We start from the raw sequence: 24,303 nt of genomic DNA on the forward strand, positions 1-24,303 counted from the left end.
AATAGACTTTGTGTGCAGAGTTCCATGGGACTTCTCCTTCCTCTCTGCTCCCCCATAGCCTCAAAATCGGCTTGAGGGTCTTTCTGGATATTTTGAGGGGGGGGCACAGGGGAGAGGAAGGGAAGTTCCACTGTGCACGTGGAAGTCTGCTGCACTAGCAGTTGAATGCGACCCGTTTTGCTTGTTTCAACAAAAAAATATCAGTTTTCCAGCTACACAGAGTATTCAATAATTCTAGAATGGAGCCTTTTACCAAAAGTGAAAAAGCAAGGCTGGAACTTTGGTGCCTGCAGTGTCTCTGGGCAACTGAGGGTCTGTGCTTGCAAACAGTTGATGGTCATAAAGCATGGGATCCTTCTTTCTTGAGGTTTTTGTTTCTTTCCTGAAGGGAAGCAGAGTCTACTGTTCTCATAGTGCTCTTTTAAAAAACAAAAAACACAACCTCCCCAGTTCTTTGTACTCTTCCCTGCTGCTCCTTTGTATACCTTGAACCCTGCTCCAATCTTCTGGATATTAATAACACCTTATGCATGTTTCACAGCCAGTCTGAAAGCTGCATTTCCCGCACATATCAGACAGACAAAAAACCTTATGTCAAGTTTTTTTATTGATATTTAATATATATAAATACTTAGATCAAACAGGAAGGTGGTAACACAAGGATATCTCTGGCTTCCTCTCCTTCTTTCCTGCTGCTATTTCTCATCTCCTTTCTTCTCTCCTGCCTCTATCTTGATGGTTTGCGGAGCCTCGCGATAGGCAGGGAAAGTCTCCCAGGGACTGTTCAGATCAAATTTGCGGAACTCCTGAGACAGCTCCACAGGCTCTGCCACCACTCGCTTCACCTCATCATCATACCTGACCTGAAGGAGGAGAAAAGGCATTAAGATGAGCGATGGTGATGGCGGTCAACTACAAAAACATACCTGGAATTTTAGAATTAAGCTTCCTCCTCATTTGTAGGTTGCTTAGTATAGATCAACAGTCAATTTTCCAGTTAGTTAAATTTTCCAGTTAGGCGATAAAAGCAGTATCTCCAAATCTACAACTCCTATCATGCCTAGCTAACAGGACCAGTGGTCAGGGATGATGAGAGTTGTAGTCCCAAAACATCTGGAGGGCTGAGTTTGCCTATGCCTGTGCTAAAGCTTCTCAAGTGGTTTGTGAGCCCAAAAGTCATAAAGTGTAGGATTCTCAGGACATTATATTATGTAGCATCAAAGGCACTTAATCAAAGGCATGTCTCAAAGGGTGCTTAATACATGGACTTTTGGTCACAGGGCAGGACACCAGGCAGGAAAGAGTTAACCCACCCACCCACCCCAATCAAAAGCATTGCCAGCAGAGTCAATGTCCCTTCTGAGGATGAAGTTCCTCCCACGTCCAGGACATGACTTCATCCATGCAAAATAGGAACTCATAAACCAAGGGTACAACATGCAACAGCAGAACCATTGCCCTAAGGAGGCTAATGAACAAATATCAGAGAACATATCCACAAACAGGTGAGCTTCCTTTCCCTTTTCTTGAATTCTCTGTTGCCTGTACAGTAAGACTTCAATGTAACTCAGTTATAGGGTTTGATGTTTATTTAATATTACATTTATATCCCACCTTTCAGCCACAGAGCTCATACATGCTTCTCCCCTTCCCTATTATATCCTTCCCACAACCCTGTGAGAATTAGGCTGAGAGCTGCTGACTGGCCTACAGGACTTCCTTGAGCTTCGAACCATGCTCTAGTCCAACACTTGAACCACTATGCCATACTGGGCCTCTGGAAGGATTCTGCAGTTGAGTCTAGCTTTTCCAAATGCTCATACCTCCACGTATCCAGAAAGAGGGAAGTCCTTCCGGAAGGGATGACCCTCAAACCCGTAGTCTGTGAGGATTCGCCTCAGATCAGGGTGGTTAGCAAAGAACACTCCATACATATCCCAAACCTATGAATATGGGAATCAAGTAAAGAAACAGCAAAGTATATCAATTTTGGTCATATATATATATATTCAAATTTTACATTACAAATTAAACATATTTTATTATACCATACATTTATTGACTTCCCTCCCCTTCCAAGGGTCATTTAACTTTCTCACCATTCCTCCATATATTGATATATCCATCTAATTCTATTTTCCTATCTTACATCACTTCAAATTATACTGTTGAATTTACTTTAATACTGTCAGCGTTTTCAATTGTTCACAATTATTTTCAATATACCCGACAAAAAATTTCAACTCCTTCTTGAATACCTGTTCTTTTTATTCTCTTATTCTACTTGTTAGACCCACTAACTCTGAATATTCTAACATCTTAAGTTGCCAATCCTCCTTGCTGGGGACACCCCTCACTTTCCATTTTTGGGCTAGCAAGATCCAAGCCACTGTAGTTCCATAATTAAGTATTTTTTTCTGTCTCCTAGGAACCTCTGTCTGAATAATTCCTGACAAAAATGCCTGTTTTTTCCCCCTGGAATGTTGTTTTGAACGTTTTTTTATCTCATTATATATCATTTCCCAATATTCTTTTACATTTTTGCATGCCCACCACATATGAAATAAAGTTCCTTCTACACAAATCCAATTCTACATTATACATTTTAGCCAATCTACACAGAGTTAGATACCATCTATGGATAGAGTTAGATACCATCTATGGATAGAGTTAGATACCATCTATGGATAGAGTTAGATACCATCTATGGATCATTTTCATAGAGTTTTCTTTCAGTGTGTAGCATGCAGTAAACTTCAAATCATTCTTCCAAAGTTTCTCCCTGGCTTCTCCTCAGATTGTATAAATTTTTCGCCTTTTACAAAGTATAGCAGTTTTGAAACCTAGCTTGGGCCGATTTATATGAACATTTTTATTACCTCACAAATGCAAAGCATCAGGCACTCATTGCTAGCTGGCTGAGACACCTCATAGGCAAGGCAGCAAGTGAGATTCAATTGTATAAATGCTGAAGATTTAAAAATACATCAATCACTTGCTTAAACTCTACTATTTTACATCATTTATATGCTGCTTGGATAAAACATCTAAGTGGTTTCAATTGTCCTGAAATGGCAACAAACACTCTCCAAATAACGCCAAACAGAAGTTATCCAGGACCTTAAGGCCTATAGAATTGAGATCATATCATTGGGAAGGAGTGATCACTGATCAACACCTAAAGGGCCATTGAGCCAAAAGGGACAGAATGTGATGTTTGCAGAAAAGGAATGTGCACACAGAAAAATGCGAGCGGCACCAGGCCCTTTAGGGCAACCTGGGCCACAGGGACTGTGTTCAACTCAAATTAAACAGTGGGCTCCCTTTTCTTCCAAGAAAACATACCAGATCTGTCCCCTCTTCCCAAATGTCAACCACCTTGCAGCTTACCTCTCTTTCATACCAGTTTGCTGCTTGGTGCACTGGGACTGCTGATTCAATGGGTGTCAATTCGTCAGTATATGTTTTCACACGAATCCGGGAATTATAGGCTATGGATAAGAGATTATAGACAATCTAAAAGGAAAAGGTAAAAAACAGCATTGTCATGTATTAGTACACATTATCAGATTGTGACATCACAAAAAAGAATAACATGTATGATTATAGTACAGCCACATAAAAAGACACAGGGAATTTTTTTTTTTTAAAAAAGTTCCTTAATGTTGAAATGATTTCCAAAGCTAACAGTATATGCAACAAAAGGTCTTGTCTATACATGAAGAAATGGCTACTTCTGATAATGATCATATACAGTGGTTCCTCGGGTTAAGTACTTAATTCGTTCCGGAGGTCCGTTCTTAACCTGAAACTGTTCTTAACCTGAAGCACCACTCCTGCAGCTGTGCCGCCACACAATTTTTGTTCTCATCCTGAAGCAAAGTTCTTAACCCGAGGTACTATTTCTGGGTTAGCAGAGTCTGTAACCTGAAGGGTATGTAACCTGAAGCGTATGTAACCCGAGGTACCACTGTATCTCTGGTTTATTCCCAAGATATACAGTGGTGCCCCGCAAGACGAATGCCTCGCAAGATGGAAAACCCGCTAGACGAAAGGGTTTTCCGTTTTGGAGGTGCTTCGCAAAACGAATTTCCTATGGGCTTGCTTCGCAAGACGAAAATGTCTTGTGAGTTCCTGCAGGTTTTTTTTCCTCCCCCCCCCTTTTCCCCCAAGCCGCTAAGCCGCTTATCAGCTGATCCGCTAAGCCACTTATCAGCTGATCCGCTAAGCCGCTTATCAGCTGATCCGCTAAGCCGCTTATCAGCTGATCGCTAAGCCGCTTATCAGCTGATCCGCTAAGCCGCTTAACAGCTGATCCGCTAAGCCGCTTAACAGCTGATCCGCTAATAGCGCTAAGCCGCTTATCAGCTGATCCGCTAATGGGCTTGCTTCACAAGACGAAAAAACCGCAAGACGAAGAGACTCGCAGAACAGATTCTTTTCGTCTTGCGAGGCACCACTGTACAGATTTCTTAAGAGCCCATCTGTCAAAGTTTGCAGCACTGTGGCTTTTTGATCAACAGAACAAAAACTGAGAAAGTAACCCAGAAGTAATATACTAGTAGTCAGTGAGCATAAAGCCAAGGCAGTTAGCAAAACGGAGGGCTGGGGCACCAACATGGGGGGAAACTAGGATACTCTCACATTCTTGTTTAGCCATGTGAATTTTTTTGGAAGACTGTGTCTTCCTTAGAATCTTCTTTGTAGCATAGCTTGAAGAGCAGCTCCTACCTCAAAGCGGTTCTGTCGAGATGGAACATCGATTGCCGTCAGATCAGCTAAGTTTTTGAACTGGGCGTTGGTGTGATCTTTAAGAAAGGTCAAAACTGGAATGATCCCATCTGGATGAATTAAGATTTCTAGCTCGTTGAAACATGTCACCTGTTAAAATGAGAAATAGTAAAATTTTGTATGGATCAACTTCATCCAAATTCTAAGAACTTAGACAGAAATCTCGTTAAAACCAATGAAATGACTTCCAAATAGATGTGTTGAAAACTGTAAGCAGTTCAGGCTGCAGAACAGCAGACCAAGGAACAATTGTATACCTTTCCAGCTCCTTGTAGCACTCATTAGCTTTCAGAAAAGGCTTAGTACTGCCTATTAAAGTTTCAAGAGAGAATGATACAGTTGATGGAACCCACCTGGACTTGTTGAACGTACTTGGGCAGAATTTCAGCCACATATTCTCCAAAAGCACACAGCTGCTTTTGTGTCACTTCATCCTTTGGTCTAACAGTAGCTGAAAAGAAAGTTTACGGTGGTGAATTCTAAAAAGAACAGCACCAGCTCATAGCCAAGCCAGCTCAATGTTATTCCAACTGCTACCACAGGGATGGGAGCAGTTCAACACTGGTCAACATGGTCAGATATACCTATTGTACCATTAACTTTTCTGCTGTGTGTGGGGTTCTTTTTTGGAGGGGAGTGGGCCAATCAGCACTATAGGAAACGTAATTATTCAAACTCTACAGCAGATTAGTGCATGCCTGACAGATAATATAATGTCTAGTAAGTATTCAGTGTCCACGAAACTGATAGTATTGTCTCAGAAATCAGGAAGCCTCTATAAACATTAAGTTTACCAGGAACTTAAGAATGAATTAGATGAAGTCATTTGCACATGTCCTTTTTAACATCAAACTTCATCTGCTTACAATCAGTTGGTACATAGTTTTCACTTAACAAAACTGTACTTATTGTAATGCAAAATAAAGGATGAGTTGATCAAACACTAAGCAAGTCAGACTTACGTTGAGTCACAGCAGTATTCCCTTCAAACCGAGCTTGCAGTAGCATTGCAGATCGCCCAGAAACTATAAAGAGTGGGAAAAGTGTTAAATTGCCATTATTTACAGCCATAGCATCTACTGATCTCCACAAAGACGTAGCTTCAAATATACCATAAAAATGTACAAATAATAAAAGAAAGATGGTACATTAATATACATTTCTGCAAGCAGTAATAAACATGGAATTAAAGGTATTTAAGCAGACCAATTGTGAGTAGGATTGCAGTCAAGATAATCAAGTTTAGAATGGAGTGCTGAAACATAGCATCTACAGCACTGATCTTCAACTGGTGGACTAATCTGAAGCATATTACAATAGGAGCACTACCATCATGCAAATATATAGTAAAAGGTTAAGAAATGGGTCCCCAAATGACTGTTTGGGTTAAAAGTGCTTACTAGGGCTGAAAAGATTGAAGTCTACTATTCAGCTCAGCAGGAAACTGCTGACTAGGATACATAAACTCAGGGCCCAAAAATACTTGAAACATCTATATCAGGCCTGCTCCACATTTTACTAACACCTATACATAAAATCTTTTCATCTTTTGATTAAGGGTGGTATAAATATATAAGAAATAAATGGAAATACCTTATTTTATTTTTATTTCTTATATTCTTATACCACCCTTAAGAATTATTTTTAAATGGTTTAAAAACCTATGTATAGATTTTATTGTGTGATGACAGCACGTGTGGATTTCATATAGATCCCTTCCATGCATTTTTTTTTAAGTGGAGCGCTAATTACTGGGAACTGTAAGTGGTGTCAAATGCTTGCAGGGTTTCTATAGGCATTTGGCTGATCAGTGTGAGAACAGAATGCTGAACTATAGCTGGGACTTTGGACTGATCCATCAGGGTTCTCCTTACGCTTGTAGAAAACCAAGGACTGCACTGTGAACTCACACTGAGAACTGTTTTATAAAACAGGGATCAACTGCAGTTACCAGTGTCCCTCCAGATGCTGCTGAAAAGTTTAAAACCAAAAACCCAGCAAGGGACTGCCTCGGGCAAAGACCGATAACTGACCCATCTAGCTCGGTAAGTATTGACCCGTGCGCTCGTTTTGTGGTTTGTCCATTTATTTGGCATAACCTAAAACAGGATTTCGAGGAGCAAAGTGTGCGGCGGCGGCGGAGACAGCAGGAGGCGGTGAATCGGTGGACAGAACGCCAACTGTTTCGCATCGCTTTCCCCATCATGGCGCCCTCCAAAGCATTCTGGGAACTGTGGTTTCGTGAGAGAGCTGAGAACACCGCAGCAAAGCCTGGCCCCCTCCTGACGGAACTACAGCTCCCAGAATCCTTTAGGAAGGAGGGAGGAAAGGAGGCTATGCCCTCTGCAGACAAACACCCCAGCGTCCCCTCACCAGCAACGGCCACAGCCCCTCCAGACGGGAAGCCCTCAGTCTCCTCCTCCCAACAGACCCCGCCAAGTCGCAGGCTCACCTCTCAGGCCGGCCCGAGCCAGCCCCAGCGCGGCCGTTAACATCTTTGCCTGCTCAGGGTCCGCAGCCGGAGCCTCACAAGGACACCGAGCGAACTCGTAAGGCGCACGCGCGCCATCGAGCGCTCTCTCCTATTGGTCCGACGTAGCAGAAAGCGCTGCGTCCCGCTCGCGCAAGCTTCCACCACCGGAAAACCAATCCGCGCGAGCGGGGCGGGACGAAATGATCCGGAAGTCAGAGGCGCGCGCGGGCGGATCGAGTGATCGGCCAGCTTCCGGGAGCGCTTAAAAGAGCGGCGTCGGGAAGTGCAGCCCCTTCTGGCGTCCCCCTGAGCCATTCCCGGTGCGAAGTTCCGAGCCGGCGGAATGAAGGGAGGCGCCTCAAGTAAGAGCTGCCGCCCGCCGAGGCCGGGGCGCTTCTCTCCTCGGGGCTCAGCCCTGCCCGTTGCGGGGGCGGGAAGGTTCGGTTGTCGTCCGCCGGGGGTGGGGCGGCGCACCCGGACGCCGGGAGGGGGCGGCGCCGGAGCCGCCTTCCAACGAGGCGCCTCAGGGCCCGGCTCGGGAGCGAGAGGCCCTTCGCGCCCCGGCCCCGTGAAGGGCTGGGCTCGCTCGGGAGCTCGGCGCCGCCGCACTCGGTGCAGAATCGCCCGGGATCTCCGTTCAAGTTATGTTCGTCACGATGTTGGGACGGGGCGCCTCCGCTCAGTGAGCAAAAGCATCGAGAGACCTGTTTCCAGATACCGTCCCTGGCAGCTCATTGAGCCCTAGCTGCTTTAAAGCAGATACCGAAACAACCGCAGGCAATTTTAGACTGAGGCTTCATTGCTATAGAGTACATTGCTTGGTCTAGGTCTTATTGAACTCTAGGGGTCTCATTTCTGAGTAGCCTCATGAAAAATTGCTCTGCCTTGTTTTTGATCTGTCCAATGGTCAGCTTTCCCCTTCCATCTGCCTCGGTGGTCTTTAGGGCTGCTTCGTGCACTATAGAAACCAAAGTACCTTTTTAAAGATGGTGTATGCACGGCAGTCAAACCCAACCCATCACAAACTTCCCAATGTCGGTGTACAACTTGTATACGTCTTTCAAAATGCACATTTGTCATTCTTCATATATTGCAGTTGTAATGCGCTCACCATGTAAGCAGAGCACAAAAGGCTTCTGAGCTTTTTAGTGTTCTGGTGATATCTGTACAATATTTTGGGGATAGTTTTTAAAACAACATAAACTTCCTGCAGTTCATGGGGAAAGGAAGCCTTGTTAAGAGTACTTCTCTTCAGGTTAGCCAAGTTCCATTGATTCATACTGGGGTGTATTCCCAGTATGTTCCTCATACTCTACGAAGTCTGTGATTACCCACCGTTTAAGGATTGGTCTAACTTTTGAGTTCTTGTAAATATGGTGCACTATGTCACATACTACATAAATGACTTGATCCTGTTATGGTGTTACTTGGATACAAAACACTGGTACACAAAGAAGTAACACAATCTTTTGGCTGCTATTTCTACATGATAGGACATGTGTTCCTTATCTGTAGCATTTGTTTTTCCTTTCCTTTCCTTTTTATTTGTTTGCTTTAGTTGAGATACAGTACAGCACAAGTCTGTGATAAAAGAATCTCCAATGTCTGTTGTATTTCAGATTACTGGAGGTCAGATCTAAGCGGCAACATGGACTCACTGGAGGAGACTGGAGGTTCCTCAACAGAGGAAACTGGAAATTCCTTAACTGAGAACTACTTTGTAAATTACACTTTCACTGACCGTTCTCATTCAGGCCGTGTGGCCCAAGGAATTATGAAGTTGTGCTTAGAGGATGAGCTCTTTGCAGATGTCACCATCTCTGTAGAAGGCAAAGAATTCCAACTGCACCGGCTAGTTCTCTCAGCTCAGAGCTGCTTCTTTCGTTCTATGTTCACTTCCAATCTGAAGGAGGCACATAACCGGGTGATTGAGTTACAAGATGTTAGTGAGAGTGTCTTTCAGCTCCTTGTGGACTACATTTATTATGGAACTGTAAAGTTGAGGGCAGAAGATTTGCAGGAGACTTACGAAGTAGCAGATATGTACCAACTAACCGCCCTCTTTGAGGAATGCTCCCGTTTCTTGGCTCGAACAGTGCAAGTGAAAAACTGTTTGCAAATTATGTGGTTGGCTGATCAGCACAGTGATGTGGAGCTCTATACGGCTGCCAAGCACTGTGCCAAGTCATACTTATCACAACTTCAAGAAACTGAGGAGTTTCTGCACCTTCCTCTCCGTCTCCTGACAGATATTGTCTCAGGTAGGTAGTATGGTTACTGAGACCTGTGGTTACTAAGGCCTTTCTGAGAGATATGGATTAGTACCACGGCATTTCAGTTTCAGACCTAGTTTTGAGTCAGATGCCTTTGATTGCCCTGGTACATGGCTCTAAAGTGGACAGGAGGAGCACCTTCCTGTTGGATCTGCTGCACCTCTCAGAGGCTTTTGGTACAATAACGTGTGGTATTCCAGGTTATTTAGTGAAGATGAGGCTTGGAAGCACTTTTTAAACAGATTCTAGTCTTTCCTGGAGTAACAGTTATTTAAGGTGGTACTGGGGGCCTCCTCATCTCTTTTGCTTATGAAGTTCCACTGGGCTCTGTTCTGTTCCCCGCCCCCTTTCCCAATTGTAATTTGTTTTACACATTTCTATACCCTTGTTGTTTAGTATCTACATGAAACCACTAGAAGTGGTGATATAGAGACTTGGAGGTCTATGCAATCAGTGTGCAGATTACATCCTACTCATTCATCACATTCCAGGGAAACTAGCAGTTTTAATAGAAATGGGCTGGATGGCAGTTAGTAAATTGAAGCTTCAACTAAATACAGTGGTACCTCGGGTTAAGTACTTAATTCATTCCAGAGGTCCATTCTTAACCTGAAACTGTTCTTAACCTGAAGCACCACTTTAGCTAATGGGGCTTCCCGCTGCTGCCGCGCCGTCGGAGCACGATTTCTGTTCTCATCCTGAAGCAAAGTTCTTAACCCGAGGTACTATTTCTGGGTTAGCGGAGTCTGTAACCTGAAGGGTATGTAACTCGAGGTACCACTGTAATAGCCAGTAGTATATCCAACCTAGAACTAGGGGGCAGTATCCACCAAAGTAGAACCACTAGTTACGATCTTAAAACCCTATATGGTTTGGGGACAAGATAAATTTCTCCTGTATTAGCTTACCCATGCATTCAAATGCTCTGCAGAGGCCTTTTGTTGGTTCTACATTCATTTGGTTGGAATGAAGGGGAAGGTTTTTTGTTGGAACTCCCTGGATGTTGATACTGCCCTCTCCTTGACCATCTGCTGCAGTGCAAAGCTCTTTCCATTTAAAAGGGCTTTTGGCTTTTAGTAGCTGGACTATACTACTATACTACTGGTATGTACTCTTTCTGTCTCATATATATTTTATTGCTGTTTAATTGCTTTATTGCTTTTTGTTGGGCCTTGTTGTAGTTTATGGGTTATCTGCCTATGGGTGTTAGCAGATCTCTAGACATTGACTTCTGTTCATTCAAGCAGGGCAAACCCATAATCACCAATGCCAAGCAAGCATCTTGCTGTGAAGCCACTAGGCCTAGAATGCAAGATTGCTTGCTATGTCTTGCCTATCATATTTACACCTTCAGAAACCCCACAGCAGCGAGGTTATGAAAGCTGTTTATAACCCACAGCTCTAATTACCCCATCCCCTCAATCTCTGGATTAAGACCTAGCAGCTCTGTTTGGTGGTTGTGTGCTTTTCTGCTGTGGGGAACATGAAACGGACCCTTAGAGCCTCTGCTCTGTTATCCTCTCGAGGGAGCTCTTTTTTTAGTCCGCTATCTCTAGGAATAGCAAAAATCCATTTTGCTTGCTGTTGAAAGAACCACCTACATCTAGATTCATGTTACCTAGGAGTATGTTTTCATAAGCTGTAAAATGTAGTTCAGAGTGTTTTGTTTTCTAGCTGCTTAAGAGGTTTTGTTACAGTCAAGCAATATATTACATTTTGTCAAAATAAAATAGCTCCTTCTGGAGATAGATTTTACAGTAGCCATGCGTTCTTCAGTAATGCTAAATTCTTAAGTTTAATGTGTTTCACATTTGAGTTTAACATAGTTAACCCTGATAACCACAAATACCCTTTTGTTACTAATGTTATAAAAATATTTCACTTCATGCATCTAATACACAGCTCTTATGTAGTAAGGGTGTACCCCTTTTCTTCTGCTCTTTGTTTTTACTATCGCAAAATTGTTCTATAGGAAGCATTTGTGGACAGAATGCAGTGAACTTGTTCTGTCAGCGCAAGAATTTCTGCTTGTGCAACAGAATTCTCCTCTCCCCCATGCGCACCCTCCACCCTCCCCAAATCATCTGCAGAGGGCTAGAGAAAAACCCAGAACAGATTTAGGGGGCACACAGTGGAAGTTCCATTGCACAAGTGGAATTCCTCACTGACAAAACAAGTTACTCGCATCCTGCCCTATATGTTTAGCCAGGCCTGTGGAAACATGTCAGCCAACATCACCTAATACAGTGGTGCCTTGCAAGACGAAATTAATTCGTTCCGCAAGTCTCTTCGTCTTGCGAGTTTTTCGTCTTGCGATGCACGGTTTCCCATAGGAATGCATTGAAAATCAATTAATGCGTTCCTAGGGAAACCGCCTTCAGACCAGGTCCGGGGACAGTCTGTCCCCCGACCTCTTCTGAAGGCTGGGGGGGGGCAAGGGCTTTTCTTCCCACCCCCAGCATTTTAAAAAACCCCGGGACAGCGGAGGACTTCTCCGCTGTCCGGGGCAATCTTAAAATGCTGGCGGGCGGCATTTTAAAATTGCCCGGGACAGCGGAGGACTTCTCCGCTGTCCAGGGCGATTTAAAAGCCCCTGGGAAGGCAGGCAGGGGGGACAAAGATTTTCGCCCCCCGCCCGCCTTCAGAAGAGGTCCTGGAAAGTCTTTGCTCCCCCCTGCCTGCCTTCCCGGGAGAGCGGAGAAAGGCAGCGCGTTTCTCCGCTGTCCCGGACGGCTTTTGAAGGCAGGCGGGGGGGAGCAAAGATTTTCGCTCCCCGCCCGCCTTCAGAACAGGTCCTTGACCTCTTCTGAAGGCGGGCGGGGGCGAAAGTCTTTGCTCCCCCCTGCCTGCCTTCCCGGGAGAGCGGAGAAAGGCAGCGCGTTTCTCCGCTGTCCTGGACGGCTTTTGAAGGCAGGCGGGGGGGGAGCAAAGATTTTCGCCCCCCGCCCGCCTTCAGAAGAGGTCCTTGACCTCTTCTGAAGGCGGGCGGGGGGCGAAAGTCTTTGCTTCCCCCCCCCTTCAAAAGCTGTCCTGGACAGGCTTCGCGGACCTCTCCGCAAGCAGCGGGAGCGCTCCCGCTGCTTGCGGAGAGTTGCCAGCATGCCAAAGCCTGCACGCGCTGAGATCAGCGCGCCCAGGCTTCGCGGCCCCGCCGCCCGGCATCGGAGCTTCGTTCCGATGCCGGGCGGCGGAAGGAGGCGTCCCTGCCCCGCCGCCCGGCATCGGAGCTTCGTTCCGATGCTGGGCGGCGGGAGGAGGTCCGAGGACAGTGGGGAAGACGTGCTGCGCTTCCCCGCTGTCCCGGAGATTTCCCTATGGGCTTTTGTCTTGCGAAGCAAGCCCATAGGGAAATTCGTTTTGCGAAGCGCCTCCAAAACGGAAAACCCTTTCGTCTAGCAGGTTTTCCGTCTTGCGAGGCGTTCGTCTTGCGGGGTACCACTGTATGTTTGGCTGAGGGAAGGGCGAATTGTATGCAGCTCTGGGTGGTCATGCAAGAAGACAAATCATATGTCAGTATATCTTTGTGAGGAATTGAATAAATCTGAAATTTGTTGACTGCAGCTCTGGTAAAATTAGCATTGAAAGGGAAATCCCCAGATCCACCAATAGTTAGGATAAATGTCCGGTTTCCTATGGCAACCACTTCTGGCTCTCTTCATCATCTAAAGGTCCAGCCACCTCCTATCTGGTTTTCTGATATTAATGTAGTTACAGAACTTCTTGCTGTTGGTCTTTGTTTTTAGCAATGTGCTCCTCAATTTCTTTTTTTGCATCACTTTTCGTCCACTTGCATTTCTTTTGCTGAAGTTTGTGTTCTCCTTTTGCTCTCCTAATTTGAACAAGGCTTCCATTTTATAACACTTGCGTGTTAACCAAGTGGGCAACCTCTTGGCTCTGGTGGGACCTTTCTCAATCTGAGCATCTAATATTGTGATTTTAAACAACTCCCAAGGAGTAGCATCCTCCTTTCCATGACAGCAAAGGAACGGTCATCCTTGGAGCGTGACGAGCTATCACGCTTCCTGAAGGCCTTGGCCACCAAACTCTCTTCCTTTCTCAGACTCTCTTGGTCAGCCACTTTGGCCTCAAGGGAGTGAATCTGTTCCCTGAGAGCTCACTGCATCAAGGACAAACCCATTTTTTTACACCACATACAGGGGTCAGCAGACTTTTTCAGCAGGGGGCTGGTCCGCTGCCCCTCAGACCTTGTGGGGGGCTGGACTATATTTTTTGTGGGGGGGAATGAACCAATTCCTATGCCTCACAAATAACACATAGATGCATTTTAAATAAAAGGACACGTTCTACTCATGTAAAAACACGCTGATTCCTGGACTGTCTGTTGGCTGGATTTAGAAGGTGATTGGGCCAGATCCGGCCCCCAGGCCTTAGTTTGCCTACCCATGACATAGATGGTGCACGTGACAAATTGTGTAATACACTGGAAAGCAACCCCCCCACACCTCTGCTGGCATTCTACCTGCATATCTACTTTTGCAGTTTGTTTGGGTTTACTTTATTTGGAATTTGTTACGTCAGAGGGTGGAGGAACAGTGTGCTGAAGAACCTAGAAAGGGATTGGACATTACTTCCTGAATAATTACGTACTAGGTTGAAATTGATTTAGAGACTGAAGACCTCGACACACAACTCAAAAATTCTATGCAGCTATGTACTCCAGGTAGTTTTTAATACTCAGTTACAAGGGTCATAATTAGTTATGATTTGTAACATGATAGTTATATTACAAAGTTTATTAAAAATTTAAACTGAGACAATACATTGCTTAGTCTTAAATATTTATTTATTCAATTTATATCCCAACCTTCCTCCCAAAAAAGCCCAGGATGGTGCATGATGTATGTAGTTTCTCTTTAAGCAACAGCTAATGCCAGAACTCAGAGCTAGAGGAAACTCAGAAAAAAGCAAGCTTAATGGCCAGCATTAATACTGAATAAAGTTTAAGATTTATCTGTTGTTTGGCCTATTGACCCACTTTTTCAACTGAAATCCCTATTAACTTCTGCTGGTTTCTACAGCCACTGATCTTATTACTAGTAATGGGATTAACCAAGAACCAGCTTTCCCACAGAAGCAAAGGCCTGCTATCCTGAAGAGCAGGAAGCGGAGTACTTAATTGAATCAGGCAATGGAACTGTATTTGACTGGACTTACATCATTGTACTGAAAGCACGGAATATTTAAAATTATTTCCAATGCAATGCAATGCAGTAACTTAAAACATGTCAGGATTTGTGACGTGGTTAAAAGTTTCTTTGTACGCAATACTGTCACCAAAAAATATACTAAATGTTCTGGTGAATAGCTTTTCTAAAATGACAACAAAATTCATGTCTGTTGCAGCATCACTTCTTAAATGTCGTTCTTTGTGAGACATATGACAAGAAAATATTTTTTAAAAAATAAACCAAAAATTAAGCAGGACAAAATGAAGGCCTAACTGTTTAACTGTGGCAAGCAGAGAATGTAGTCTGGTCCTGTTAATAATCTTGAGGCTATGGTTACCAGATAACAAATTCATTAAGTCGATAGCCTTGGGCAGGAAATATTTTTGCTGCTTCTGTAGAATAGGAATGCTAACATGCAATGGCTCCTGCTCTTGTTTATACCAGCTAAACCTGGTATGTGTTGGGGGGAAAGGGAATACTGTACTTGCTATGCCCATGCCATGAAAATTGTATACTTTAAACATTTTTTTTTATCTGCAACCCTACAGATGGGGTTCCATGTTCACAGAATCCAGCAGCTGCCATAGAAACCTGGATTGGCTTCAATAAAGAAGAGCGTGCAGGTTTCTCAGAGATACTGCGATCAAGTTTAAAGGTACATGACAAAGCAGTCTACTCAGTGTTTCAGCCTGCCTCCCTTAACTGTAATCAATGTAGAAAGGTTTCCATAGTTAGAAACGTGGGCTGCTCTTGACACTAGAGTGATGTAAGCAGTGGCAATTAGTCTGATGTCATAATAGAATTGTAAGTTCATTTTCAACAGGGGGTGGAGGAGGATCCACTGGTGGGTTGCTTCTCCTACTCGATCCACTAGGGGGAATCAGCCCTGCCCTTTCAGTTCCAGAAGGTACAACAGCTAGCTGTAACCAAAAAAACAAAAGCATGGCAAACCAAGAAGGAAAACAAAATACCCCATGAAACAGAAGATTAGAATTGCAGAAAGTTAACAACTGCACTATCATAACCTCATTTCACCCAACCATGGATACACTTCTATGGTGGTTCAGAAAATGAACTTATCACTGTAAGTCCAGTGTTCGGTTTTCCTGCAGTGGAGGACGGGATCTGTGGTTGGGATATAAAACAGCAGTAGCCAGGAGGCCACTGCAGGGACCTCCTACCTTGGCACCACTTGCCAAAGCACCTTCCTGCCAAAAGACAACACAGCAGAATTAAACGTAATCCTCATGTAGCGCTTCAATAATGTGAAAACAGGTGGTCATTGCTGCTCTGCAGATGTCAACTCAAGGGGCATTAGTGCTAAAGGCAGCAGTCAAAGCACTCCTGGTAGTGTGATCCAGAAGCTACATAGCACTTAGCTATGCACGTCCATATCCATCAAAACAGAGTTGAGGAGACATTTTTTCTTGCAAAGTGCTTGGCTAAAACAGAATCAGACTGTCTCAACTCCTTTCCTCATCCTAGGTAAATTCACACCAGCCTATGAACATCTAGTGACACTACTTTTCCTTAGGACCTGGCCAAAAATGATGGCAATTAACTTCCTGAGCCCTGTGAAAAATAGAATTCCTTTTAGGAATGAATGTAGGGTGAAGGCCATTGAATCTGAGTGGAAGATACAGAGTTCTTTCCAAGATGACAGGGCTCTCTGCTCTGAAATCCTTACAGCAGAGGCAATTAACTACCAAGAAAACCACCTTATGGCTCAGACACTTTTAAGGCTATGGTTATAAAACTTGAAATGTGATTTTGCGAGGGCCTTGTTTAGGTCCCAGGTAGAAAAACGATATACCAGGGGAAGTTTCAAGTAACTCCTTATAATAAAAGGATGTGAGGATATGCAACCCTTGCATCCCTGAGACAGGAGAGAGAGCTGCCACTCGCCTTTTTGGAGTATTAGGTGTCAAGCCCCAATCCAGACCATCCTGAAGGAAAGTGAACACCCAGTTTGATGTTTGCATGCAATGTGTCCTCATCTTTTCCTGCACCACCTCACAAAGGCCTTCCAGATTTTCTCATAGGTGCAATGTGCACGAGTTTTATATTAGTTTAGAAAGGTAATGACTGCTCTGTGGTCAGAGCCTTTATGTTCTAGACCCCTCCTCTTTCAGTTGTTAAACAGGAAGGTACAAGGTCTGGGTGGAGAAAGTGTCCCTGGGATCTCTCTTCTCTCTACCAAAAGGATCCCAGTCCCATCAGATTGAAAAACCAAGCCATGCTGACCCAGAAGGGAGACACAAACAACAATTTCACCCCCTCTGCACACACCCTTCAAATAACCCTTTAAGATCATGGTTGTGGGTGGAAATGTTTATAACCTGCTCACCTTGGAAGTTGTCTAAGGACACAAACAGATTACCTATATATGGATTCCCTTCTCAGCTGCTGGAAAATACTCAATTGAAATGCTAGTTTAAACTTGCTAGCTACATAATTCAGTAACTGAACCTGCATTTCTTAACTGTTTATCTAGTTTTCATCTTGCTCATAATATAGGAAGTTGTCTGTAATGATTGACAGCAAGTCTCCAAAATTTCAGACAAAAGTCTTTTCCGGCTCTACTTGGGGGTGTTAGGGATTGAACCAGAGGCTTTCTGGATGCCAAGCATTGGCCTGGAAAGCTATATACATTATGGTTATAAAATGAAATGGAAAAAAATAAGAGTCACAAAAGACTTCAGTCCCAGCATGTCGGCTATCAATGGCCTAATTCATTGTGGTAACTGTGGAATAGGTTACTAGTACAGTGGTGCCCCGCAAGACGAAAAACTCGCTAGACGAAAGGGTTTTCCGTTTTTTGAGTCGTTCCACAAGACGAATTTCCCTATGGGCTTGCTTTGCAAGACGAAACGTCTTGCGAGTTTGTTTCCTTTTTCTTAAAGCCGCTTAGCTGGTAATAGCCGCTAAGCCGGTAATAGCCGGTAATAGCCTTGCTTCGCAAGACGAAAAAACCGCAAGACGAAGAGACTCGCGGAACGGATTAATTTCGTCTTGCGAGGCACCACTGTAATTTGAGCTGTGAAACCCCAAGCTAATTTGCCGTAGGTATTTCTTTGCACTTATCATTGGCCTCCTCTTGACTGAATTTCTGCATGCATACCTATGCACAACTTTAATGAAATTTTGTTTTATTGTTTAGGAAATTGGAGAGAACGTTCATATCTACCTGATTGGAAAGGAGTCATCCCGTACACATTCCCTTGCTGTCTCACTGCATTGTGCAGATGATGACTCCATCAGTGTTAGTGGTCAGAACAGTTTGTGTCACCAAATCACTGCAGCTTGCAAGCATGGTAGTGACCTCTATGTTGTTGGAGGATCCATTCCACGGCGCATGTGGAAATGCAACAACACCACGATAGACTGGGAATGGTGTGCCCCCCTGCCCCGCGACAGGCTACAACACACTCTGGTTTCTGTGCCCAGCAAGGATGCGATCTATTCACTGGGGGGCAAGACACTGCAGGACATCCTCTCAAATGCCATCATATACTACAGAGTAAGAGACAATGTATGGACAGAGACTAGCCAGCTGGAAGTTGCAGTGTCTGGGGCTACAGGTGTAAATCTCAATGGTGTCATTTATTTGTTAGGCGGGGAGGAGAATGACCTTGATTTCTTTACCAAGCCCTCTCGGCTTATCCAGTGTTACGATACCAATACAGAGAAGTGTCATGTAAAGCCTTACGTGTTACCCTTTGCAGGCCGCATGCATGCTGCTGTGCACAAGGACCTGGTGTTCATTGTGGCAGAGGGGGATTCGCTGCTGTGCTATAACCCTCTGTTGGATAGCTTCACGCGGCTCTGCTTGCCAGATGCCTGGAGCTCAGTACCATCTCTTTGGAAAATTGCTAGTTGTAATGGCAACATCTACATCTTCCGGGATCGTTACAAAAAGGGAGATGCCAACACCTTCAAACTCAATCCAGCCACTTCTGTGGTGACTGTCACCAGTGGCCTCAAGGTGCTACTCACGAATTTGCAGTTTGTGTTGGCATGAAGGAAGAAAGGTGCAGTGCCAGAACAACAAAGACATTCCTTTAAACAGCTCAGAGATGTATAGACCCCATAGCTCCAGCTCCTTGAGAAAGATCACAATACTTTAGAGAGTTCCCTGCCCCACCTTCCAACTCCTGCTCACAAGCAGCAGCATTGTAGCCACACATAGGCGGCATCCGCATTCTGTCTGGATTACTGCTGTCACTGTGGTCCCCTGCTGGTCAGCTTCTTATGTCTCAGAACCCCACAGCTAAGAGGCTTCTTGGGCCTAAACCCTTTACCAACAAGCCCTATGCAAAATAGATGAAGTATTTATACTGTCTTACGTTGCAGGCTATCTAGTGCAGCAATCTGTCAAGGTACAAAACATCCCTTAGAGCTGCAGCTAGCAGATAAAAGTGAAGGCTCCCTCCTTTATCAGGGCTACGAAGGACAAATCTAGCAAGAGGTACTGAAAGTAACATTAGCAATGCATTGAACTAGGAATAAAGGAGGCAGCTATCCCCGACTGTGTTACTACCTGGCAAAAAATGGAAAGCTTGGACCCTTGCCCTCATTTAGAGGGCTCATGCTGTGACATACGGGGGGGAAAGACCATGTTAAAAGAGGAGAATCATGTCAAACCTATTTGTTGATACTGTAAGATCCTTGGGGTGCAAGTCTCAATAAAGGCCTTCCGGAACACCACAACTTGTTTATAATTGCTTGTATTTGAGAGGGAACAGCACTGGCAGTGGTCCCATGCTGGTGCACTGAGATAAGTAATAATAGAGACCAGCAGTAGAGGCAAGCCATGTTCAACTAGCAGTGATAAAGCTGGAAGCTACCAGATCTCCTTTGCTCTCATGCTTCAAGAAACTTTGTGGTAGCTGAGACAACAGTCTACACCTAAACAATATGTTAGGAACCAGATGTTTTCAGGGGACGGTTCTGCACGTTGTGTGTTGGCTTGTTCTTTCCTTGCTGAATCTTTGGTGGCTCTTGCTGTGCAGGAGTTCCAGCAGATACACACGTATGAAAGTCCTCCAGCAACTTCATTTGCTTTTCACGTATGATTATATGAGGACGTATCTTAAGAATTGTGGCTATTGCTTGTTGAGGGGTACAGTGGTGGAGCTGCAAAGGCAGAAAATCCAAATGAAAAACTATCTAAGCTGGGAACTAACTAGCTTAAGCAGTGGAATGGAAAAACAGATAGTGAGAAAGGGAAGTTCAGAAACAATGCCCTCACATTTAAAAGAATCCCAAATATTTGTTGTCATTTGTGAGTCTGTTGGCTAAAATCTGCCTTGTCTGATCCTAGCAGATTACTCAACAAGTGTTATACTTAACTATCTCTTTTTTGCTCCTGCTGGAGGAAGAATGGCTTCTGCATTGCTTTCCATTCAATCTCAAAGCATAATTGATTATATTTGAGCTATATGCTCTATCCAAGTATCCCAGCATGATGAATGTATACAAGCCTAGACAAAGATCTTATTTTCAAAACTAAATGATGTACAACTGGTAAGGAAAAAATGCACTAATAGTCGTCTATCTAATATCCTACACATTTTCTCCCCACTTTCAAGGCAGCAAGGGGCTTGCAAGTGCAAGCATTTTTCATTCATACTGCCAACTTTAATACAGAAGTGGAAATGACTCCAAGTACATCCCAGTCACAGGGAAGCTGACAGTCATACTCATTTTCTCTCCCAATGAGTACTAAATGAAGTGCTATAACCTAATTAAAGCCAATAAATTAAGACCATGTTGGAAGCAGAGTAGCAGTCCTGGGAAGAGTTCCGCTTCTCTTATTCTTGTTTAACAGAAGCAGTTTGTGTACAATTGATCCATTACCACTTTCTCAGTGTATTGGAAGCTTTCTTACCTGAATTAAATATGCAGCAACCATAGTGGCACTGCGAAAGCGGCCAGCTTTGCAGTGCACATATACTGAGTTCCCTGATGCACGATGCTTCATCACAAACTCAACACCTTTATGCAGGTTTTCCAATGATGGGACGCCAGTCAAATCAACAGTACTAAGGCGCAACTGTTCTACACCCATTTCTGCCCATTCCTGCAATTAACCCAGAAAACACAGAATCATCCATTTGGAAAAGAGAGGCAATGACCACTGTCACCTTTTCATAGGGCACAATGAAAGTCAAGGGAAAGATGCCACAAGAAAAAGTTGCTAATTTGGGCTGCATTTATCTTCTGAACCCTACTGAACTCCATGAGACTTGGAGTAGACACACATACAATTGCACTGTTAAAAGTTATCGAGGAAAGCTGAAATGAAGACTGCAAAAACGGGACTAAGAAAATAATGCGGGAGACAAAATGGTAAAATTAGGTAGCAGTACAGTGAGGGTAACTAAGTGGGGAAAGGGGGAAATTTATCTGAGAATCATTCCCACTGACCTCTGCATTTATTCAGAAGTATGAACAATTATGTTCAACATGTCTTTCCACCAAGTAAACATGCACATAATTGCAGCCCAAGTCAAGACGTTTCAGTGAAAACATGGCCTGAGGCTTGCGCACCATGGGAGGGCAGTTTGGTGCTAATGCAGCAGTTTGCCTTCACCCCCAGAGGCACACTCCATTGTCTCTCAAGACAGACGGGTGCCAACAATGTCTGTGTAAACATGCACAGATATGGTAGCATAACATGCAGTTCTGATTCAGTAAGATTGTGGGCTGTCCTGTACAGTGGTACCTCGCAAGACGAATGCCTCGCAAGACGGAAAACTCGCAAGACGAAAGGGTTTTTGGTTTTTTGAGTTGCTTCACAAGACGATTTTCCCTATGGGCTTGCTTCGCAAGATGGAAACGTCTTGCAAGTTTGTTTCCTTTTTCTTAAAACCGTTAATACAGTTGCGACTTGACTTCGAGGAGCAACTCATAGCACGCGGTGTGGTAGCCTTTTTTGAGGTTTTTGAAGACTTTGGTGATTTTTGAAGCTTTTCCAAAACTTTTCCGACACCGTGCTTCACAAGACGAAAAAATCGCAAGACGAAAAAACTCGCAGAACGAATTAATTTCGTCTTGCGAGGCACCACTGTATCCCCCTCAGACAGCATTCTATACTGATGTTTAAATATTCCCTTCTGAGGGAGCTTGTCAGTTGGATCCCCTCTTTTCTTGGACACAATGGAGCTTGTGGGGGGACTCACCTCAGAGGAATAACACAGGAAGCGAGTCTCATACTCTTCGTTCATGGTGACCACTCCTCGGACATTCTGCTCCTCTACCAACTGCAGGAAGAACAGACAACTAAGTCCAGGTCTCAATATATTTCAGTATCTAGCCCATCCTCTCCTAATGGTTCTCACTCAATATGTGCCATAAACAGAAGCTTCCAGACCGAAGGCCATAGAAGCAGGTACCCTTTTTTAACCACTTTTGGTGGAATCTAAATTGTTGTTCTGATTTTAATTTATGCTTTAGTTTTGTCAATATGTTCTGCTGCCATTTTAGCTATAATTTTTGCATATTTTATTTTGTTCACTATTGTTCAGTTTTCTTCTATATAATGTTTTATACATTTATTCTGGAAACTGCTGTGTGATTACCATACAATGAATAGCAGTCTATTATTATTATTATTATTATTAAATTTATATACTGCTTAATGCCAAGATGGCTTCTGAGTAGTTTACACAACATAAAAACCAATTGTACAACATTGTTAAAACACACAGCAAAACAATCCCATAAAGCAATAAAATATAATCATCCACGATGATTGAAATATGCAATCAAACAATTCCATTCAAACAGCACAGCAATTAAAACATGTATCTTCTAAAGCAAGTAGAATGTCAATACAGATGGGGGTCCTCTTGTATTTCTGCAAGGTATACATGCCTCAGCACTGATACCAGCAGTTTAAAAGTCCATCTCTGCATCATCACAAGCCAACAATCATCAGGTTGTGGCAGGACTAACTGGGATCTTAATGCTTTTACCTGGCAATGGAGCAGAGGTCAATCAGATACCTGGTTCAGGGTTGTTTAGGACTTTGTTGTTGTTTAGTCGTGTCCTTTACATCAATCAATCAATCAAAGAACTAAAAACTGGCTTGGTGGCCAATAGGCAGTAAGTGTTGATCCCTTCACAGTTGAGGTGTATATCCAATAATGGAACACTACTTGCCACCTGGACCTCAGCATTCTAGACCAGCTGCAGCTTCCAGAGCAGCTGTCAGAAAAGTTCACAGTGCATTATAGTAGTCTAAACATGAGGTTACCAGTGCACATGTCACAGTGGCCAAACTACATTGTCCAGAGTCCAGGAAAGTTGACTAGGTGTTCTTCACCAGCGAAGTCCCTCAATGCTATTCTCTGAGATCCATCATGCAAGCTGGAGCAGAACCACCACCACGGAACAGTCTATAAACCTGATTTATAAATCTACCATTGCAGGTTACAAATTGATTTGTACCATTAGTGGCAAGAGATAATTTATTCCTTCTCCTCAGTGCTCCACTGCAGTGGGCCTTGGACCCAAGAGGGGCAGCTGCCCGCGCTTGAGTTGAACCAAAGTTGGAGAAAGGCTTGCTCAGGAACGTTTCCAGGGCTCACTGCTCAGCCCTTCACATGAAACAACAGAAGCAAGGATAACTTGTAGCTCTTGTACCCCCTAAAGAATAGCCCCAGCTGTTTGCTGGGTTCGAATCACGATGTGCTTGCAAACTTTGAGTTTCTGACAGATTTCAGCCTCCATCTTCTTCCATGTTGACAATCCTACACAGGCTACCCTCTTGTTGATGGGGTCTTGAGCACTTTTGCTGGCAGATACCTTGGTATCTTTCAACAGCAGAAATCAAAGAGCTAAAGGTTTACCCATAGGATCTACCGAGCGTGTCCAGCGCAACAGAGTAAGCCCGAGCCGAGTTCAGCATAGCAGTGGGCGCAGGGCTACACCTGAGTTTCTAAAGGGAAGGATGCATCTAAAGAAGCAGAAACCTCGTGCGCCGTGGGAGCTATTCCGAGGGACCTCGCTGCTCCCCAGCCGAGTGACCCGCAGAGCCAAAGCCTTGGGAAGAAGGCGAGGAAACGGCGCCTCGCGCTGAGCCACAGCTCCCGCCCAGCAGCTGAAAGAGCACCCGCGGGCGAGACGCCTGCTCCGCCCGGCCCGGCCCTCCCGTTACCTGGCGGCTGCGTCCCCGCAGAGGCAGCGCCCCCAGCAGCACGGAGCGGTCGACGCGGCTGAACCAGGGCCGCTGCGAGCCGGGCAGCCACTCCCGCACCAGCGTGTACAGCAAGGTCGGGTAGAACAGGACCCGCGCGGCTCCGGGACCCAGCGCGCTCAGCACCATCGCCAGGCCGCCGACCTCTTCGGGGCGGGGAGGGCCGGTAGGGCAGCTCATTGCGCTCGGCGGAGAGGGGGCCGGGCCGCAGGCATCTCGGCGGCGCGGACGAGCGCGCGCGCCCAGACGCAGCTACAACTGTCGCGCGGATGGGCGGGGGAGAGCAGCGAGCGTGCTCATTCGCGGACGGAGGGGCGCGCGCGCGGGGACGAGTCCGCTCGTTCTCTCGCGCGCCTTTATCTCGTTGGTGCGCCT

At 44.7% G+C, this 24,303-nt stretch overlaps 3 protein-coding genes across 6 annotated transcripts; 1 reads left to right on the top strand and 2 right to left on the bottom strand.

Moving 5' to 3' along the window:
• Nucleotides 1-589: 589 nt before the first annotated feature.
• NDUFS3 (NADH:ubiquinone oxidoreductase core subunit S3) lies at nucleotides 590-7,413 on the bottom strand. 2 transcript variants are annotated; one of them, XM_028726216.2, is made up of 7 exons: nucleotides 7,244-7,413; nucleotides 5,754-5,816; nucleotides 5,145-5,242; nucleotides 4,732-4,881; nucleotides 3,391-3,516; nucleotides 1,824-1,943; nucleotides 590-863 (listed from the first exon to the last, which is right to left on the bottom strand). In XM_028726216.2, exons 1-7 carry the CDS (start codon nucleotides 7,284-7,286, stop codon nucleotides 696-698), a joined length of 768 nt encoding a protein of 255 aa, XP_028582049.2. In that variant the 5' UTR covers nucleotides 7,287-7,413; the 3' UTR covers nucleotides 590-695. The 2 variants fall into 2 exon arrangements, with proteins under 2 accessions (XP_028582049.2, XP_028582058.1); XM_028726225.2 differs by lacking the exon at nucleotides 7,244-7,413 and adding an exon at nucleotides 6,825-6,844.
• Nucleotides 7,414-7,473: 60 nt separating this feature from the next.
• On the top strand, nucleotides 7,474-19,436 carry KBTBD4 (kelch repeat and BTB domain containing 4). 3 transcript variants are annotated; one of them, XM_028726042.2, is made up of 4 exons: nucleotides 7,474-7,626; nucleotides 8,884-9,525; nucleotides 15,275-15,381; nucleotides 17,887-19,436. In XM_028726042.2, exons 1-4 carry the CDS (start codon nucleotides 7,608-7,610, stop codon nucleotides 18,745-18,747), a joined length of 1,629 nt encoding a protein of 542 aa, XP_028581875.1. In that variant the 5' UTR covers nucleotides 7,474-7,607; the 3' UTR covers nucleotides 18,748-19,436. The 3 variants fall into 3 exon arrangements, with proteins under 3 accessions (XP_028581875.1, XP_028581885.1, XP_077784563.1); XM_028726052.2 differs by lacking the exon at nucleotides 7,474-7,626 and adding an exon at nucleotides 7,789-7,905; XM_077928437.1 differs by lacking the exon at nucleotides 7,474-7,626 and adding an exon at nucleotides 7,925-7,946.
• A 1-nt stretch (nucleotide 19,437) lies between these two features.
• PTPMT1 (protein tyrosine phosphatase mitochondrial 1) lies at nucleotides 19,438-24,243 on the bottom strand. Its single transcript, XM_028726237.2, has 4 exons — nucleotides 23,890-24,243; nucleotides 21,911-21,991; nucleotides 20,617-20,808; nucleotides 19,438-19,862 (listed from the first exon to the last, which is right to left on the bottom strand). The coding sequence occupies exons 1-4, from the start codon at nucleotides 24,106-24,108 to the stop codon at nucleotides 19,647-19,649; spliced, it is 708 nt and encodes a 235-aa protein (XP_028582070.2). The 5' UTR covers nucleotides 24,109-24,243; the 3' UTR covers nucleotides 19,438-19,646.
• Between the last annotated feature and the right edge of the window lie 60 nt (nucleotides 24,244-24,303).

Source organism: Podarcis muralis, chromosome 1 (genome assembly GCF_964188315.1).
Source record: "Podarcis muralis chromosome 1, rPodMur119.hap1.1, whole genome shotgun sequence".
Classification (NCBI taxonomy): domain Eukaryota; kingdom Metazoa; phylum Chordata; class Lepidosauria; order Squamata; family Lacertidae; genus Podarcis; species Podarcis muralis.

Excerpts from the sequence above, each read along its gene's own strand:
- PTPMT1 (XM_028726237.2), bottom strand. The coding sequence starts at position 24,108 with ATGAGCTGCCCTACCGGCCCTCCCCGCCCCGAAGAGGTCGGCGGCCTG. Across the intron at positions 20,809-21,910 it reads TCCTGTGTTATTCCTCTGAG|GAATGGGCAGAAATGGGTGT; the intron begins GTGAGTCCCCCC and ends GGTTAATTGCAG. Across the intron at positions 19,863-20,616 it reads TTGCTGCATATTTAATTCAG|CTCCACCACTGTACCCCTCA; the intron begins GTAAGAAAGCTT and ends CTGCCTTTGCAG.
- KBTBD4 (XM_028726042.2), top strand. Across the intron at positions 9,526-15,274 it reads CCTGACAGATATTGTCTCAG|ATGGGGTTCCATGTTCACAG; the intron begins GTAGGTAGTATG and ends GCAACCCTACAG. Across the intron at positions 15,382-17,886 it reads TACTGCGATCAAGTTTAAAG|GAAATTGGAGAGAACGTTCA; the intron begins GTACATGACAAA and ends TTTATTGTTTAG.
- NDUFS3 (XM_028726216.2), bottom strand. The coding sequence starts at position 7,286 with ATGTTAACGGCCGCGCTGGGGCTGGCTCGGGCCGGCCTGAGAG. Across the intron at positions 3,517-4,731 it reads CTCGACAGAACCGCTTTGAG|ATTGTCTATAATCTCTTATC; the intron begins GTAGGAGCTGCT and ends TTTTCCTTTTAG. Across the intron at positions 864-1,823 it reads CTCTTTCTGGATACGTGGAG|GTCAGGTATGATGATGAGGT; the intron begins GTATGAGCATTT and ends CTCCTCCTTCAG.